The sequence below is a fragment of the Notamacropus eugenii genome, chromosome 3, assembly GCF_028372415.1.
Source record: "Notamacropus eugenii isolate mMacEug1 chromosome 3, mMacEug1.pri_v2, whole genome shotgun sequence".
Taxonomy (NCBI): Eukaryota; Metazoa; Chordata; class Mammalia; order Diprotodontia; family Macropodidae; genus Notamacropus; species Notamacropus eugenii.
This window is the reverse complement of record NC_092874.1, coordinates 451580087-451601019: the sequence shown is the minus strand read 5'-3', so window position 1 is coordinate 451601019 and position 20933 is coordinate 451580087. Positions and strand designations below refer to the sequence as shown.

The 20933-nt window shown below is 37.8% G+C and overlaps 1 protein-coding gene across 1 annotated transcript; it reads right to left on the bottom strand.

The window, feature by feature from the left end:
• Positions 1–203: 203 nt before the first annotated feature.
• PROK2 (prokineticin 2) lies at positions 204–15833 on the bottom strand. The gene is made up of 3 exons (XM_072598666.1): positions 15330–15833; positions 11196–11321; positions 204–460 (listed from the first exon to the last, which is right to left on the bottom strand). The coding sequence occupies exons 1-3, from the start codon at positions 15432–15434 to the stop codon at positions 356–358; spliced, it is 336 nt and encodes a 111-aa protein (XP_072454767.1). The 5' UTR covers positions 15435–15833; the 3' UTR covers positions 204–355.
• Between the last annotated feature and the right edge of the window lie 5100 nt (positions 15834–20933).

Sequence of the window (20933 nt, the reverse complement as noted above, 5' to 3'; positions counted from 1 at the left end):
TGACCAGCAAGCACCCTACTGGGTTACATTAGATTACCTTTTTTCCTTATCTTCTTTGTGGTAGAGACTGGCATCAGTTTTATAAAATAAAATGAATATGGAGAAGAAAATCTAGTCCATAATACTTTACTTTCAACATTTCCATTCAGAGTGATATCTCTATAAAAACCCATCATTTCCAAATCAAGTCTAAGAATATTGCTTAGGCCTAGGTGATCATTTTTGATGCCTGTGAAGGGAGAAAGTAATAGGATTTTTTTTCTGGCATATAACTTGTTCATTACAATCACAAGGAAAACTTTAAATACATTAAGTTGCTGTTCACATTTAACTGATTCCATTTCAAAAGTGATCATTATTTCCTGGGTAAACATCTAAATCGGTTAAATGTAGTCCGTACACAGGCCAACCCAGACAGGCAAGGGCAGGTGTGGTGCATTCTCTTCCCAAAAAATGGAACCTGGAAATAAACACAAAACACAGTCACAGGTGAATTTTGAGAAAAAAAGATTTCTATTTTCTCCTAATCTTTTGAAAGAATCTAATAAATCTACCGACATGAAAGGGGAAAAAAAAATCTATATTTATAAATGATGTGTGCCAAAATAGGTAAGATGGAGTTAAAGAAAACAGATCAACTATTTTGCCTTTTTAATTCTGAGATTTGTTGTTTAGTGAATGAGTTGGCTCCAACTCTTTGTGATTCCCTTTCAGGTTTTCTTGATAAAGATACTGGAGTGGTTTACTATTTCCTTCTACCGCTCATTTTATAGATGAGGAAAAAGTACTGAGTATTTAAGTGATTTGCCCAGGGTCACAGAGCTACTAAGTGCATAAGGCCAAATTTGAACTCAAGTCCTCCTGACTTCAGGGCTGGCACTCTATCCACTATGCTACCTAGTTGCCCTGCTTCTGCGATTACAGAACACCAAACACACAGCTCAAAAATCTTTCCACGATGAGGGCTTTCCCAACCCCTCTAACTCCTAACACCTTTGTAGCTTACTTTGCATTCACTTGCATCATATGTGTGCATGCTGTTCCAGCAGCACCAAATCTATAAGCTCCTTAAGGACTGAGAATGTTCTGTTTTTTCCCTGTTGTATCTCTAGCGTAGCAAAGTGTCCATTATGTGCTTAAAAAAACACTTGTTGATTGATTTACTAATAACTGAAACAAAGGGTGCTTCAAAATTTTCAGTCATTTTCATACCTAATTAAGTTAAAAAAATAGACTCTTTGCTTTGCAATAACATGACTTGGCTTTTCTCCAAATTTGAGCATTTGCTACCTGTTTGCTAAGAAGCACTGTTCTGACTAAATCCATCATGCTACCCCTCTCTTGATCCCCAAGCTCCTCACTCCTCTGTGACTAGTTCCTTCTACTTTGATGGTCATTTCTTCTCCCACTTTGCCCTTCAGCTTGAGTCTTGTGACTCTCCCCACCCCCCAGCTAGTTCTCATTTCAATCAAGAACTTAGCCTATTATTTGCATTATGATTTCTTGATAGTGTGCAGCCTTTGGGTTTTTGCAGATTTATTAAATTTTCAGTTGGAGCATTTACACCTCAGAAATTGGCAAATGCTACAAATCAGGGTTTCATTTATTGTTTTGTTGATTTTCTGGGCTTAAGAACATGAGGGAGAGAATGTTAATGAAGCAGATCAAACTCTTGTTTGTTGTGAGTACATTTTTTTTCCTGGAGAGCTGGTTGTTAAATATGTATTAGCACACTCTGACTCACACCTATAAACCGTGATTATTTCCCCAAAAAAGAGAGTCACAAGTTCACAAACTGGAGACTAGTTAAACAAATGACATATGAATGTAATGGAATATCATTGTGCCATGAGAAATAATGAAAAACATGGTTTCAGAGAAACCTAGGAAGACTTATGTAATTTGCTGCAGAATAAGGTAAGCAGAACCAGAAGGACAATTTATACAATAACATTTTAAAGACAAACAGCTTCAAAAGAATTAAAAGCTCTGAATGATGCACTAGCCAACCATGACTACAGAGCAGTGATGATGAAGCCTGATACCCACCTCCTGATAGAGATGTAAAGGGTAGAATGAGACATTTTTTGGACATGGTCAATGTAGGAATTTGTTTACTTGACTATTTTTATTTATTTAACCAACACAAAACAAACATCACAAGGGGGAGGCCTAATGAGTCTAGGAACTTGCACAGTCTGAAAGTATTTAGTTCTCTTTATAAGTGGAAAGATGTAGTAGCCAAGGGTAACAATGGTTTAGTATGCAAATTTGTTTTAAAAAATTCTACAACCACGATGCAAAATTTATCTTGCTAGTTTTTTGTTCATCAGCATCGATTAACACAATAATGAAAGGTAGATGGGAAGATTCAACTAAGACTTACCACAGGATCATAAATTGAGAGCTCAAAGGGACCTTAGAGTCCACTGAGTTCAATCACTTCATTTTTCAGATGAGAAAATTGAGCTACAGAGAAGTTAGGTGATATGCTCAGGGTTCCATAATGTCTGAGGTAGAATCTGAATCTAGGTTTTCCTGACTCTAAAACCAGTGGCTTTAGAATGACAATAAACTAGATACAATAGGAAACATACCACTGGCATTTCTGTAGTGATCTAATATAATGTAATGTAATTTCTCATTAAGGATTTCAGAACTATCACATTTGGTCTCTACCATCTGTGTACCTAATTTATTGTGTGAGGAAGGAAGTAGCAATGGCAGCTGGATGCAACCAAATACATACAGGAGAAATCTACACTGAAAGGAGATTCAATGTTAAAGACATTTAGATATCCAGTCTTGAGATTGGACATCAAGAAGTAGGGCGATGGGGATTCTATTTAATAAAAAAACAGCCAGAAAGAACAAGGATGGGACGTTCAGAATAGAAAAGTGACCAAGACACTACTAACAACTATGAATCCATTCGTAATTCTTGCTTTCTCATTTCTATAAAAACTTTATGGAGAAGTTATCTATACCCGTCAAGCGTATAAAACCTATCTGTGCCAACAGTTGCAAAAACAGCATGCCAAAAACCATGTCATTTCCACAATTACTAAAACTTTTCAGTTAATCCTCTCAGTTCATTTCCTCATGTGACATACTCAGTAAATAGCATCAGAGATAATATGTTGTTTCCCCAGTTCCAGCTCCCTTGCCATCATCCCAACCTCTTGTTTTCTTTTCTGTTTCAGTGTCAATACTTAAACTTTTAGAGATGGACATCATTTAGGTTACCTGGGCATCCTCATGAACGGTTTAAAAGAAAGGTGCAATGTGAATCTACTTGCTTATCAATGCCTTATTCATCAAATAGATTTGTCACAAAACTCTCTCTCACATGAATGCTTTGATAGAAATCCATGAAGAAAAACGTACAACAGGTTGGACTTCTCATTATTAACTTTTTTGTTACTGAAGGTTAAATAAACACTAGCACATCAAGAGGACCCAGTGGTTGGCTGGGGGATCATGCACTCTCTCTCTCTGCAAGTATCTTCTCATACAGGTTCCAAAACTCCACCAGGCACATAACCAATCCTAGTTTTGTTTTGTTTTTTTTTTCCCAAGGAATCCTCTGCTAGCAGAATACTAAGCTAGGGAAATGGGTATGTGTTTTTATTTTGAACATTCTGCTGATATGTGACTTTTTTTTTTGCACACCTTGAGCCCACAGATTTGGGCAAATTTGCAAGGTTTTTCAACATCTGACTCTAAAGAATCAGACTTGTTTTGTCTTGTTTTTTTAAAAAAGTACAGATGATCAGGTTGCCTTCTTTTGGTGGGTCCAGAAGTTAATTCCAATGTACGGCCCAGATCCTCAGCTCCCAAGGACAGACATTAAATTGTTATCAGAGAAAGCAGAATAACATAATGGAAACTCAGAGAACCTGGGCCCAAATGTTTGCTTGGTCACTTACTGTGAAACCTGGGACAAATCAATATTGTTTCTTAATCTCTAAAAATGAAGAATTTGGATGAAGTGATCTCTAAGGTTCTTTCTTGCTCCTAATCTTATGAAGGGATTATGTAAAGAAGGGAAGGAAATAAACATTTATATAGCGCTTACCATGTGCCAGACATGGTACTGAGTGCTTTACAAATATTATCTCATTTGATCCTCACAACAACCCTGGGAAGAGGTGCTGTCATTATTCCCATTTAACAGTTGTGTAAACTGAAGCAGAGTTGAAATGACTTGCCCAGAGTCACACAACTGTTTAAGCCTCTGAGGCTGGATTTAAATTTAGTTCTTCTAGATTCTGCAAGTAGTTTCCTCCTTGCTGTATAGTGCTTATCAAACCACTGAAGCGAAGAAGACCATTTATCAGTCAAACAAGTGACTGGAAGGCACAGAGAATACAAGATCATGCTGTGCCTACAGTTTATTAATCTTTTTATAAATGTATTTGGTTTGGTAGGACAAAATATTGCTTCGGAGGCTCTCTTTAAACAAGTTCTCTCCCACACATACATTAAAACAGTACAAGACTCCTTCTAAGATTCAATTATGGGGATAACTTTTTCAATAATCTGCTAATTACTGAAATCAAGTGGAATATTTAACAGCAAGATATATTCACCTGAAGGGTTCATCAGTGTCACAGATATTGTCTGAGATAAAGTCCAAATGAAAAGATTCCTTATTGATTGGTGAGGTTCTCTACGTGTAACCATTTTCAGATGACATCATATAACATATTAAGAGGCAGTCATAAAACTAGAGAAACTTAGATTTAAGTCTTGGTACTAACTCACATTGGCTGTGTGACCCCAGGTAAATGACTTAGCCTCTTCTTATGCTAGCCAACTCTCTACGATTCTAAGTTGCAGAGTAGGTATCCGCTTGTACAGTATATAGGAAATTTCCTCTCCTGGAAGTTCTCCATACCAATGAAACCATACAGCCAGTCCCTACCACTATTATATTAATTAAAACAAGTCTTTGAAAAGTAAAAGGGCTTCATGGGGGAATTCACAACAATAGAAAAGGCATTAGCCTAATCATTTAGGTCAATCAGAAAAGCAGCAGGGGTGACAAATGCATATTCTCCAGAATATGGTCTACAGTAAGTGGGCTGCTGAGTTAATTCATCCATCTCTATGTCTCAGCACATGCCAAAACTGATCAAAAATCTTTAGTGACTCCTTATTGCTTACCAAATAAAGTCCAAACTCCTTAGCCTGGCATGCAGGGCCCTCTACAACTGTCCTCCAAATGGCCTTTCCAGCTTTGTAATCCATTTTTTTATACCATATACACTAAGCTCCATTCACACTGGATTACTGGCCTTAACCCATGGCCCACACATTTTTTGAAACCAGACAAAAGTGAAGTCCTCTAATAACTTATCTTTTGCACTTCTCATATTTTCTTTTCCAGTATAGCAAGCAAATGACAAGGATGGCCTGCTAAAACTCAGGAGTCCTTGGAATATTCTGGTTATTTGTGTACCTTTCTATTAACTGATGAAAACTCCTGGAAGGAAGAGATCATATCTTATTTATCTTTGGAGCTTTATGTATCTTTTTAGCATAATATTTTGCTCACAGCAGGCATTAAGTGTCTGTTAAATAAACGGAAAAATAATGGAAACTAATTCAAAAGTGATATTTGCAAAGGAAGAAAAATTTCCAATTGGAAAATCAAACATAATACAGAACAACACTATGTATACAAAATTTTCCAATTGAAACTTAACCCCTTCACATGACTAATTTGAACGAGAATAAATAGCTAATCTCTTATGTAACTGTTTGAATTGATAGATATTAATATGTGAACCCTGATTATAAAGAAAGGCCTCTTGCAAGGTAGGATTTGAGTTGAATCTTGAAGGAAGCCATGAAAACCAGGAATTGGAGGTGAAGCATTCTAACCATGTAGGATATTTATTGGAAAGAAAAGGAGTGGAGAGATGAAATGTCGCATTTGAAGAATAGGCCTGTGGGCAACTAGGCCAGTATCACTGGATCATAAAGTATATGCAGGGGAGTGAAATGCAACAAAATTGGAAACACAGGAAGGAGCCAGATTGAGAAGGCTTTGAAATGCAAAACAGAGGATTTTAGATTTGATCCTAGAACCAATAGGGGGGCATTAGAGCTTACTAAGTGGTGGAATGTCATGGTATGATCTGTGTTTTACAAAATTCACTTTGGCAGCTGATTGGAGGATACACTGGAATGGAAACAGACAAGGCAGGGCAATGATTGGAAGGTGTGAGGTGTGAGGTAATAAAGATCCGAACCAGTGTAAAGGTTGTGGGACTGGAGAGAAGATGATGGCTAATTTGCTGTGAAATCTTGTTGTTCCTATATGGGATGAAGGTGAAGGATGTATAGAAGATGGCATTGAGGTTGTGAGCCTAGGCTACTGATACGATAGGAGCAGCCTTAACTTTAACAAGGAAATCAGGAAGAGGGGAGGATTTGGGGGAAAAGATGAGATCTGCTTTTGTCGTGTAGAGTTTGAGATGCCTGTAGGGCATCCCAGTTCACAGTTTAGGGGAAAAGTTAGGCCTGAATACACAGATCTGGGAAGAATTGGTATAAAAAAAACTGAATCCATGGGAACTGATGAATCATCTAGTCACAGAATACAGAGAGAGGAGAGAGGAGGGCCCAGGTCAGAGTCTTGCAGGATACCTAGGATTATGAGGTATGAAGTAGAGGAAGAGCCAGCAATGGAGATTGAGGAATGGTCAGACAGAGTGGAGACCAGTAGAAAGTATTGTCATGAAAACTTGGAGAAGAAAGTACCCAGGAGAAGGGAAAAAATTGCAGTGTCAAAAGCATCAAGGATCTTGGTAGCCTTTACCAGTTGAATGCAGTTTGAGAACTATAATTTTTTTTTTGCAAGTCAGAAAATCAGACTTTAACATGATGGTTTTATAGAATGAAAGAATGATAGGTAGGTGGGGTAGAATTCATTAGAAGAATTTTACAATCTCATCTGGGAAAGAGTATTATCAAATTCTATCCACTACTCTTTGTAGCTTAGTGGACATTTTCTGCTTTTAGTACCAATTGTCAAAATATGAAATTATAATGAAAACTCAAATTGTAAAGTTTTAGCCTTGCTATATATGTCAAATATGAAAATGTTAGTGATTAACTTATGTCTTCGAGGAAAAGAAAAGCATTTAAACAAATTTACTGGATATCAATTCTTTTAAGTCTCATCCTTAATTCCATCTTTTTAAAAGCAATGACTGAGCTAAAGTAAAACAGAAAGTTTGAAATTTACATAACTATAACTTTTATTTAGTTCTGTTTCCTGACAACCTGTCCATCAACTTTTAAAAAATATAGTATACCTTTTATATCAAAGCAGAATTTTCTCTCTCTATTTTTTCATTGGATAATTGTGGACATTTAATCTTAAGAGTTGCAGTTAGGTGGTATAGCGGAGAGAGTGCTAGGGCTTCAGTCAGGAAAGCCTGAGTTTAAATCTTGCCTCAAACACAAATACTAGCTAGGTGAACCGAAGTAATTCACTCAACCCTGTTTGCCTCAGTTTCCTCATCTTTAAAAGGAGCTGGAGAAGGAAATGGCTAACTACTTTGTATCTTTGCCAAAAAGCAAACAAACACTAAAAATCCAACACAAATAGGGTCACAAAGACTCAGACATGAATGAAATGATTGAATAACATCACATTTACAAATCTTGAGAGAAGTAATGTGTTGCAACGCATACAGGATTGGCCTTAGAGTCAGACAGACCTAGGTTTAGATTCCATATCTGACATGTACTAGCTGTGTGTCCTTGGAGGACAAGTCATTTAAACTCTGTATTCCAGACAGCATCCTTGTAGAATAGCATTTAAAAAGACATCTTCTTTTTAGTAATGAAATTTCTTGTCCATTCCTTCTCCCAGGCAAACCCCCCTCCCACCTTCAAAAGCATCTTAATGATATACTTGAATGTTGGCCCATAGTATACAGAGTGCTAGATTGGAGTCAGGAAGACCTGGCTTAAAATCTTGCCTCTGTTACCCTAAGAAAATTACACGGTTTCTGAACTACATTTACCTTAAAGGGTTATTGTCAGGGTTAAATGAGAATCATCACTCTGGCATCAGAGGACCTGAGTCCGAATCCTGGCTCTGATACTTCCTACCTATGTGATCTTTCTGATCCTCATTTGGAAAATGAGAATCATATAGCCTCTAACAACCATGCTAGATCTAATTCAGCTAATTTGATCTCATAAACATGTCAAATATTTTACAAACATTAAAGTGTTTGAGAATTTTCAGTGATTATTTTTGTTCTGATAAGTTGAGTACTCTTTAAAGTTGTTCAGTTTCCAACAATATGGAATTTCTGCTTCTTTATCTGTTAAAGAAAGGTGATCTTTCTAAGTTACCTTCCAATTCTACATCCTGTCCCCCCTTTAAAGACCCTGGCTATGTGCTAAAAATAGGTTTACTTCATCCAATATACTTTAATCTGACTGTAAAGAATACTCATAATGAAAAATCAGATGCTATTTTTGTGGACTTAATTACTAGAACTATCAGAAAAACAAGAAAAACATATTGCTGCTTACAGAGAGAACATGAAGTTTATGTATAGAAAAATTTCAGAATTGGAAGGCCATCAAATGCAGCCAACTAACTGAACAATATTCTCTATGATGTGCCCAGTAGGTGATCATCCATTGTGGGCTTGGGGACTCACTACCTCCCAAGGCAACCCATTCTTCATTTGAAGAGCTGAAAATGTTAGCACATTTTTCCCCCTAACCTCAAGCCCAAATCTGCCTTGAGAGTTATAATTAGCATTACTGGCTTCTGATGTCAAGCATTGGAAAATGTACTGTGCAAGAAGAATGAAAGGCACATTTGAGGGGTGTGAGAGAGTTCTGGTAGAGATTTGTCCTGAGGGGAGAAAAGATCCTCTGAAACTGCCACTCATAGTGGGGACTACCTATCTAAAAGGGTGCTGCTAGGGAGTCCACTATGGGATTACAGAGCAAGGTGCATCCAGGCTGGGGTGGACCCCATCTTGGTTGGGTCCTGAGGACAAAGGAAGGGGAGAAAGCAATCCATCTGATAGTTTCCAGTTTCAAGAAATTATTCTTGCTAATGAGTTAGGAAGCTCAGGTATTCCTGAATGCTTTAGAATTTCAGAGCTGCCAGTGCCCTTTAAATATCAGCATTCTGGGTCAATGCCTCAGTTGACATGTCCTAGTTACTGCTGTTTTCATTCTACCTAGTTCTTCCAAGCTGGACAAGTCTAATCTTTTTCCATGTGACTATCCCTCAAAAACAGAAATATGATTGTCATCTCTCCCCCTAAGTCTTTTCTTCCCCTTGTTAAACATTCCCAGTTCTTTCAACTTATACTTGCTTGATATGATTTGAGACCCTTCACCATTCTGGTTATTTTCCTCTGGATGCTACTCAATACAGCAATGACTATTTTAAAATGTGGTACCCCAAACTAAATACAATTCTGCACATGGTGTCTATTCAGGTGGAGAACCTGAGACAACCAAGATTCAGGGGACTCAGCTAAGGAATTACACTGTAACAACAACATCACATGGTAAACTCCTCACACACTAGTTTGGTTAAATTCAATTTTTAGGTTTTTTTTTTCTTTTGTAGCATGACTTTTTTTGCCTTCATTAAGCCAAAAATATTCACTTGACAGTTTTTCTTTTAACTCTTTTCAGTTCATTGTTTGGATATCATGTCTCAGTAAATTTTGTAAAAGCTATTTCATAAGTTTGCTTATAATAATATCCTATGTAAAATAAAACATTTTTCAGAGATTATTTAAGTAAAAAAAAAAAACCAAACTGTTCTCATCTGAACAAATGATACAAACTTACAAATGATGACTCATTTTCAATACTATGGTTCAAGAATCTTAACAAAATGCTAATGATGGTAGTAGCGCCTTGACCTTCCTCCCATTAAATTGGCATGGAAATAGATGACTAACACTTGAATCTCCTCCCTTTTTATGCAACTGTTAGAGGGTGGCAATGAAGCTTGAGGGGTATAAGGGTGTGGAGGAACGATTTAACCATAACAAGAAACATATCTCAGTGAAGCTATGGAAAAGCTAAAGAGCCAACTCCATGCTCAGCTGTTCATGTACAACTCCCAAGTTATATTATTTAATATAAGTCTAGAGAACTAAAAACAAGCCAACTGGTCAAAATTTATTACATTACAATTCCCTCTGAAGAGCAGCAACCTTAATTTTTCTCTGTAACCATGGAGTATAGGAAAGATGGTAAAATGCTTGGCTCTGTTACAGTTTTAAACCTTAAACCACATGTGAAAAAACTTTCCTTTTTGAACAAAGAGTTCAAATTGTTTCTTCAAAAAATACTCAATCAAGTTTAAAATGTGAAAATAGTGTCTCCTTTTTAATGCCACCTATCAATTTTCTTTCTCTTTCTGCAATGAGATGCAGTTGAACCCTGACCAAATAATGGCCAATCTTGGTCCAGAAAGGGACAAAAATGATGAAATATACTTCTTTCCATAGAGATGGAAGATTACAGGTATGCATGTGATGTTAGATAGGGTTGCTTAACTGCCTTTCTGTTACAAGGGAACTAAAAGGGGGATATTAATACATTACTTTCCGTCACTGGGAGATGATTATGGTATAAAATCAACATATATCATTGATCCATTGTATTAAATGGTAGAATAAATGAACCATCAATCAAAATTAAGAAAAATAAAACTGAGTGATAATATTGTAATAACCTAGAACATTTAAATAACTTAGAAAAAAGAGCACATTTGACTGTGCACTATGAATAAATAAATAAATTTTAGACAAACCTAGTTTTATAAAGAGATATATACCAAGGTATACTATGTATTGCATACCTAACTTAAATTTTTCCCTGCATAATAAAGCAGATTTCTGTTTTATTTCAATTTTTTCTCATGAATTATGAAACAAGTGGCTTAAACTTAATCAGAATCCCCATGAAGTCCTTCTTCCAAGGCATGTGTCATCTGCTCTATCCTTCCTTCCAGGTCTGAGCTAATACATGAGTAGAACTGCCCAAAATGTCAAGTTTTAATGTTGTTCTCCAAGCTCCATTTGTGAGCCATGTTACCCAGGCCTTCATATCTTAGGGCCGTTATTCATTCCCCCACCAATTATACCAATGTATGAGAACCATAGTGGTCAAATACTAACTTTCCGAGTCAATGGATGGCAGCTGTCTCCCATGTTGCCCATTGGTGTACACATTCGGAGGCTTCTGATCCAAATACTAACAGCACAGCACATGCCACCCCCACATTGGGGGTCCTTGTCACAAGCCTGAAAATCAGAAATAAGTAGAATCAGTTAGGCAAAGGACATTTTACTCTTTAAAAAATATCCAAATGTAATCTGATGAAATGATATGGTTAGCACAGTGAGGAGCATGTGGTAAATGCTTAACATTGATTTGTGATAACTTATGAGTAGGCAACTAGATGACAGTGAATAGTGTTGGGCTTGCACGGCAGAAAGGTAACAAAGGCAAATGTTATAATGCTACAATGTTACAATGCTACAATGTTACAGTGCTACAATGTTACAGTGCTACAATGATGTTTTTTTCTCCAAGTGAGCAACTTTTAAGTTCTAGTGACTGTGATGTTTATGCTGTCTGTCTAAACCAAATAGATATGAGGAAATGGAAGCTTTTTGTCAATCATCTGGGTGTTTGGAGTTATGATGAAAATATCAAATATTTGACTAATATTTAACCTGTCATCTGGATGTCCGATGTCATATATGTATAAGTATTTATTTCTAATTATATCTAACATATAAACCTTTAATATGGGCACTGCCTCTAATACTTACTAGCTACATGACCCTGGGCAAGTTACTAAGTTCTATCAGCCTCAGTTTTCCCAATTATAAAATGGAGATAATAATATCACCCATTTCACAGAGTTATTATGAGGATCAAATGAAATATTGTATATAAATGCTACATAATGCTATGAATGGGTATGTATATATATATATGCATGTGTATAATACACACATACATGTATGCTTATATGTGTGTATTCAATTAGATATACTGTTTCAAAAAGGAGTAAACACTGTCTCTATTTTATTAAAATCTCAAATACAAGGATGTAAAATCAACTTTCTTTTTCTAGCATTTTATGGTTGACTTGCCTTTGAACTGAAGAACTACCATATGTATTATTCTTACACCACACAAGGCTATTACGAACTATAAATTGAATAACAGGATTTTATGACTATTAACTGCAGAATCTCTTAGGTCTGAGTTTTAAAGGATTTCAAAAGTCTATAAAAGTAGTGTGAAATGCTAGACATCCAGAAATTCACCAATACGAACTTCAGAAGTGCTCATTTTCCCCAAATTAGTTTATGGCATTTGACTTTTTATATGCAATTATCTTAGTCCTTTAACATTTACAATTTCTCCATATGAAATAACCTTTATAGAGACCAGTATGATCATATCAAGACTCCTTTTTCATTAATTAGAAGCAATTACTGCCTCAGGTCTGTAAATTTTAAGTAAGAAGATTTTGGGTTAGAAGAATATCTTTATATATTACCAAAATCATTCATCTAGGAGTTATATAAAATGGTAAAAACCAATGGGTGATTTCATCCCACCCTATCTAAAACATCAGATAACTAGACTTAATTGACTCTGAAATGGAATCCTAAACACTGATTCCTACAGATGTATCATCCTAATATAAAATTAAATTAAGATACAACAAAAATGACATGAAGGAATCTCAACATATCCACTAAATATGCAAAGTAATATATTACAGTAAATCTAAAGTATGTTAGAAAATGCACTTTAAAAATAGAGATGAAAGATGTCCATTACATTTTTACATATGTAATAGACCAAATTAAGAGCTCATTCTATATTGTACTTCTACGTGAGACTGAGATAACAGCTAAGACCTTAATTTATTACAAATCACAACATATATTTTACCTGAAATGGATAAAATTGTTCTTCAGATTTCTCAGCCAATATAGTAGCCATATTTCTTGAAACAAAGGCAAACATTACAATGCTACAATGATTTTTTTTCTCCAAGTGAGCAACTTTTAAGTTCTAGTGGCTATGATATTTGTGCTGTCTATCTAAAACCAAACAAATATGAGAAAATGGAAGCTTTTTGTCAATTATCTGGGTGTTTGGAGTTATGATGAAAATATCCAAATATTTGACTAATATTTAACCTGTCATCTGGATGTCTGATGTCATATAAGTATTTTTTTCAGAAATTCATTTTCATACAATGATGATCTTAAATCTTATGAATAGATCCATCACTTTCTAATTATATCTATCTGAACTATAAACCTTTAATATCGGCACTATAGTTTTTGAGCCTAAACATCTTTATCCCTGAAGCTTCATTGATTTTTGTCAGCAGAACAAACAAAATTCTAATAAAGACAAAAAAAGTCACTAACAATTTGGATGTCTGACGTGAAACAACATTGCCAGATAATTGACCCACTTTTCCACTTTTCATCCAGACTTTTGCTATCAGAAAAACAAGGATATAAATTCTCCTTTGCTTATCAAGTAATACTTAAAATTACTTTAAAAACCCCCAACAATCCAGTTGCTCTAAAATGTACAAAAAATTATGAAAGCCATTCATCTTATTTATAAAAATGACAATCCTTTACTTTATGGAAAGTATATTTATAAAGATGAATATGCTAGTTTTTACATTCTCTAACGTCTTTTGTTCTTGACCCACGGACATTCATTCAAACGACACATTTTAAGAGAGTTAGAATAAATAGAATGTCCCAGAAGTCTAAGCTTTAAAATGCACTAAGTCTTCTGGGACACTGACTCGATACAGTAATAGTATTTTTCACTGATGTTTTAAAAGTTTCTGTGAGACAGTTAAAATGAAGTAGCAACACCCCTCCCCTCAATATCCAAAACCACCCAAAACTTCATAAGCTTAACTAACTTATTGACAAAGTAATTTTCTATCTAAAGGGGAATCAGGGGCAAGTTTTCATTAGCGAGCAAGTAGTTACTGTAGAGGGTCTTCTTTCTGAAATATTGTAAATACAGAGCCATTGAAAAATTTTAAAAAGATCAATTGGATAGGAAAGCATTTTATTTTCAAGGTACCTGGTATGCTCCAGTTATAATCATTTTAAAAACACAAACTATTTTAATTAGTGAAATGAGCGGTTTTAATTACTTGAATATTTTAACAGGTGTATAAAGCAATTTATTGACTGGGATTAAAATTTTGAGGACTATAGTTTTTCCAAATGGAAAATGGACTGTGGTGATGGTATTCTGTTACTTAAAATTTTCCAGTGAGGACAAAATATTTGACACAACACTGGAGAAAAAAAAGTTACACTAGTTTTTCCCTTTCAAGAAAAAGTGAGGGTTTAGGCTTTTGGGGTGGCGTAGGGAAGGAAAGAAGAAAACATTACTCCACAATTTCGGTGAAAAACTAAGTAATGGAACAGACACTTGCGGTTTCACGTACAGTTCTCATTATCTGCTCTGCTTTGTATATGGAAATACTCCTTTTATTCGGTGTTTGTGGAATTCAGAATAAAAAAGAATTAAAAATCAGTTAAGCAAAACCACCAGAAAAAAAAAGAAACCCCAGAATTAGGAACCAGTATTCTCTTGTTTTCCTGTTAATTTATCAAGTCTCGGTAATGGAAAATATTTTCAAAGCTAGCCTCAGAAAAGAGCGGTACCCGCAGAGAAATACACACAAACGCTGCACATTGAGACAGAACAAAGTTCCTCCAGCCGGTTTCGCGGCTGCTGCTGAGACTCAGGCTGGAGGGTGGATGTCTGCATTTTGAGTTGGGGGTCATGAATAAAGAGCAAAAATAATGGGGAAGATGGGATGGAAAACTGAAGCCACCAAAACTGAGCGAGAGGTTGGGAAACTGGGGGCAGGAGGAAAGGGTTCGCTTCTCTGCTCTGGGTGTCAGACAGCTGCAAGGGTCAAGGTCCTTTCTGAGCAGGCTTAGCGCAATGTCAAGACCAAAGACAGGGATACAGTCTGCTCTCCCTAGCTCTTGTCCCACCCCGTCCTTGGGAAGCCTCGCGCCCCCAAACTGCCACGAATCTCCCGGCCCCAGTCCCTGCAACCGCGGACACCCTGACGGCGGAGGGATAGACGGCTCAAGAGACTACTTTCCTTTCGCAATTGAATTTGACCGACGGACGGAATGCCTGCTGACCCTTCGACCCCCAACCCAAGCCCAGGGTTCTGGGTGTCCGCAGGCAGGTGTAGCACAGCAGGCGCTTCTTACCCCAGTGATGACGGCGGTGTAGCCCGAGGACGGCAGGAGCAGCAGGAGTCCGAGTAGCAGAAGCAGCATCCGCGGAGAGGAGGGGGTGCGGTGCGGAGTCCCCATGGCGCCCTCTGGGTAACGGGCAGAGAGTAGGGCCGAGTCGAGCCGAGGTGGAATGGACGGAGAAGGCGGAGGGCGTGCGGGCTGGCGGGCAGGCTGCCACGGAGCGCTGGAGGGGGACCAGGCGAGGGACTTTTGGAACACGAGGAGGTAGGGGACGCCTGGACCAGCGGGGAGCGGACGGGACGTGAGCCCAGACTGGCAGGGAAGGGGCGCGCCGACGGGAGCCCCGGGACCGTCGGGACCGTTGGGGCGAGTCTGGAGCGCGAGGGAGACAGACGGGAGGCTGGGGAAGGAGGGGCTGGGAGAGGAGGCAGCTAGAAGCGCCGGCGGAGAAGGCGAGAGGCGGAGAGGAGGAGAGCCCAGCTGCCTGGGCGGCTCTCCGGAGCATCCTCCCGAGCCGAGCCGTTATAAAGAGCCCGCGGCCGCTCGGCGAGCCCCACCATGAGTCACTGCTGCGCCCGCCCGCCCGCCACGCGCGTAAAGAGGCAGTGGCTCACTCGCGCACACACGGAGTCCAGGGACGAGGGTTGCACACATGTAGTCTAGGGACGAGAGGCGGTACACACACTCACATGTACACGCACAGAGCTGCACATAGGAGTGTAGAGAAGAGGGGCTGTACACACACATGGGCGCACACATGGGATTTAGGGATGAGAGCTCCACGGGCACACACACACCCCCCCCCACACACACATACACAGACACACCACACACACACACACACACACACACACACACACACACACACACACTAGTCCAAGGACTAGACACTGTTCACAGCAGACTTGCCCACATGTTCCAGGTATGAAACACATACTTGTGAGCAAACCGGTACTGAAGGATTCTCCCCCATCCCCAACTTCCAAGCATCCATTTTCACAATATAACTTAGAAAAGCTAATCTTCCTTTTCAACCCTCCACCCCATCACACACACCCTAGGAGTAGAACTGTTTCTGGTCTCCTTCCTAATCTCTCTCCCCTTCCTTTCCACTTATGTCTTCTGACATTTCTTCCACCTTTCCTCTCTTTTCTGATTGTCTTCTCTGCTTTTCTCCTGCATTTTGGGATTTACTTACATGCATTTTTTTCTCATTTTCTCATTTTAACTTTCCCCCTCAGCTCCAAACTATGAACTGAGGGAAATACTGATAACATTGGTATTGTTACCAGATTAATCCCCTATGACCACATGTAGGATCAGTTAGTCATAGATTTGCAGTTAGAAAGTCTTTAATTCCTCCCTGCCCCCAATTTTACATATGAGAATGGGCCCAGAGAAATCAGGTGACTTGGGATCCTAGGTCCATATATCTAGAAGGGACCCAGAAGTCTGGGTATATGTTGATAGAAATCCACCCCTTTCCCCCAGTAATTATTTCAACCTCAACTATTTGTCCTTGTCTGGTCTATTGTTCTTTGTTTGATTTGCCAGTTACACGCAAACTGAATTTTGATAATAGTTTCAGAATTAGAAGAAACATTCAAAGTCATCTAGCCTAACTCTCCATTTTACCACTGAGGAAATAGGTGGGGGAGGGAGGTGAGTGAGTTAAATGATTTGCCCAAGGTCTCAAAGTTATCAGGTGGCAGAGTTCAGTTTTGAACTCAGGCCCTTTGACTTGAAATTCATTGCTCTCTGCACATTGCCTATTTCCACTCATTTTTGGGTTAATTTCTTAGTTTTCTTCCTTCTATCTCATTTTCTTTTTAATTATGAAAGATACAGATTTTAAAAGATGTAGCAGAAATTCCTCTCTGAGATCACTCTAAGTTTTTTTTGTGTGATTTCTCTACCTTTTTATCTTGATTAAAAAAAGCTTTCTCCTCTGAAAAGCAGAGTTAGCAAAAGTTACACTATCTATGTATGTCTGAGAGCAAGTATGAGAAACCTTATCTTTTTGAGTTGTTTATGGTTAAGTTATTTGTGATAAAGAACTGTTAGCAACTGTTGCTTCTTTCATATCTGTTGTGGGTGATCATCACCAGGAGAGTCCACACTAAGACTTTCTCATCATCAAATACTTAAATTAAAAGTGGAAAAGCAGTCAGTTGGTTATCTGAATGTGAAACAGTTGGATGGATATTTGTATATATCATAATATTTTACTCTTCCTCCAAATGTTTTAGCATCTTGTAGATACAACTTTAAACATGGAAAGAAAAAAGGAATCTTGCAAGTTATAAAAAATAGTATTTAAAATTGTACTCAATTGGAAAATAAATGGAAAAAGTAACAAGTGATGGAATTATGGAAGAGTAGTTTTCCAGCCTCAGTGCCAGTACTGTTGAGCAAAGGATGCAACGTAAATGTGAAAAACATTCATAACTAATTTTACCATTCCTTTAAAATAGTCTGCTTCATATTCATTATTATTGAATACCAGTTATATGGTTTACTAAGTGTGGTATGCAGATTATGACTAGACAAATGTCAGCTTTAAAGACTGGTTGAATTTTAAAAAAAAAATTTAGTTAATCATAAGATTATAGATTAGAACTGGAAGGACCTTAGAAGCCATTGAATCCACTATCATATTATATTCATGAGTAAACTCAGGAACAGAGAGGTTAAGTGATTTGCCCAGGATTACACAGCCATTAAGTGGCTGGTTCCTGGAGTCCAGCATTCCCTCTACTATGCCACTTGCTCTAATAAATCAAGAAAAAAACTCTAAAATATTTTTAGATGAGATAATTGTGCTCCATTTCATTTCTGCCTCTTTTCTTGCTGTCTTTTCCATTATTTCACTCCTTCAGAGTTGAAGTAGATTGAGCCTCTTTTTAGAGGGAGGTTCATAATGAAGACTTTATGAGAATATTAGAATAGCAGAAGTGGGCCACTCATGGTAAGTATGGGAAATTTTATATATTTATGGATCCAAGAGTGGAGAAGGGGAAAAAATCAGTCAGATGGCAGGATTAATGAAACACTGCCTGGGTAAAACCTGTTAAGATTCTGCAAGAGTGTTCTCTCTGGGGATGACAAAGGACTTAAAGGACTTAAGAAATCTGTTAAAGACTCAAAACTGAACACTTGCAGTGTACTTAGTACAATCTAGCTATCATAGCAGCTAGAAATGATGCTTTGGGGGCAGCTAGGTGGTGAAGTGCATACAGAACTGTCCCTGGAAAATTCAAATCTGACATCAGACATTTGACACTTACTGTGTGGCCTTGTAAGTCACTTAACCCCAATTGCTTCGCTTTCCCCTTCCAAAAGAAAAAAAAGAAAAAGAAAAGAAATGATGCTCTGATAGAAATCAAACTATAAAATAGGAAGAGGTTAAGGGAATCAGTGAAGACAGATGAATAAAATAAGTCAAGTAGTAAGCATAATAAATTAATGAACTAGGTAGCTGGATGAAACAGCAGATGGAGGATTAGATCTGGAGTCAGGAAGACCTCAGTTCAAATCTGACTGCAGACACTTTCTAGTTGTATGACCTTGCACAAACCATTTAACTTTCTGCTTACCTCAGTTTCCTTATCTTCAGAATGGTGATAATAAAGCACCTATCTCTCAGAGTTGTTGTGAGGATCGCATGCAATAATAATTGTAAAGTACCTAGCACTATATAAACCTTTGCTATTATTATTAGTATTAAATAGAGCGATGTTATAGCTTGATTCATTTGAGACTGAAAGGAAGCCAAATAAGAGATATAGAAAAATTACTTAAAATTCAATCCAGGAGCCAATGCCTAGAGGAAATGTATGTTTCAGTGAGCTGGAAACTTTCCCCATGGTTGAGATGTCTCAAAGTGAAGGAATTAAAGGAAATTGGGCATAGGGTGGAGACAATCCAACTTCTTCTCCTTCCAGGCTTTTTCCTGAGGTTCCTGTCAATTTCAGTTTACATTAATTCATCCCTTCTTTGTCTGCTTGTAGTTTTCTTTGTATTTATGCTGTGCTCACAAATTATCTTATTATATGTTGTCCCTCTCCAGCTCTTTGCTTTCTCACAGACTCATTGTGGGAAGGAATATGAGAAACTGTCATTTTTTTGTTCTATAGATGTAGTAGGCACTATATAATTAATGATCGCCTCAGACCTTTTCTTTCATTCTTTGCTGTATCTTCCATCTTCTTCCTCCTTTTATACAGCTCTGGAAGTTTGGCAAAGGACCTCATTTGGTCTTCACAACAACTCTGGGAAGTAGGTACTTTTATTATCACAGAGATCATGGAATGGGCATGGCCTCAGACAAACTGAGACCCAGGAAAGGCCGTAAGTTAGAAAGACCAAGGTCACCTTCTGCATCCTGGGTCATCACCAGTCATCTTGGCATTTGTCTTTCTTGCCACTGGACTTTGTTGATTCTGGAGGAGATATTGAAACTCGTGATTTTTCAAAGCTCAGACTCACATACCCAATTCATGGGCACTTCAAGACATCGCTCTCATAATGTCATCAGTTCTCTTTGAGAATGAAGGACATACAAGAAAAAAAGTGATTGATTGCACATTATACGCCACAGTGTGGATCACCTGAAAATGAGCTATATGAAATCTGGTGAAAGCATTTCAGTGAAGAATATGCAATTAAGAGTTTATCCCCAGATGGGGCATTTCCAGGCTTTTTAGATCCAAACTTTATATTTCAGTAAACTTTAGTTGTTATTCAGTCATGTCTGATTCTTTGTGACCCTGTGGATCATAGCATGTCAATACTGAACATGGGGATTTCTTGGCAAAGATACTGGAGAGATTTGCCATTTGCTTCTTCAGTGGATTAAGGCAAACAGAGGTTAAGTGACTTGCCTAGGACTACACAGCTAGTGTATGAGACTGGATTTGAACTCAGGTCTTCCTGACTCTAGGCCAGGCACTCTATTCACTGAGCCACCTAGCTGCCTAAACTTCTAGTGCCCCCATTCAATAAAAGAGAAAAAAAAAAGCACTTAGAGTTCATCATGGATGTGCACATAAGAAAATCTTTTCCCCAGTACCCATGCAATATGAAAGGAAATAAATTCTAAAGATTATCTTATATATGTACACAAGAAATAAGAAACTTTATTGATTTCAAAAGGATAACATATTTACTAAGTCTTCCCTATACAACTTGATAAGCTTCTTTTACCTCAGGGGTTTGTATTGCAGAGTGTTGGATCTGGAGGCAGAAGAACATGAATGCTGTTTCAGATATTTTCTGTCTGTGTGCCCTTGGGCAAGTCACTTAATTTTTGTCATGTTTTACCTATCTTTAAAATGGGGATAATAATAGTACATGCTTCACCGGGTTGTTGTGAAGACCAAATGAGAGAATATATGTACAGTGCTTTACAAACCTTAAAGTGATGTTAATGATTATTGTTGTTAGGTTGGGAACTGCTGCCTAGATAGAGAGGACTCTATGGAAAGTGTTTGTATGACATTTACTCACTGGCTTGCCCTTCATGGATGGGACTCTACCTTGCTCCTAGGAAAACATTTTAACTGCCAGACTTTATCAGTTCTGGTACTCACTACTCAGTGAAACCCTCAGTATCCT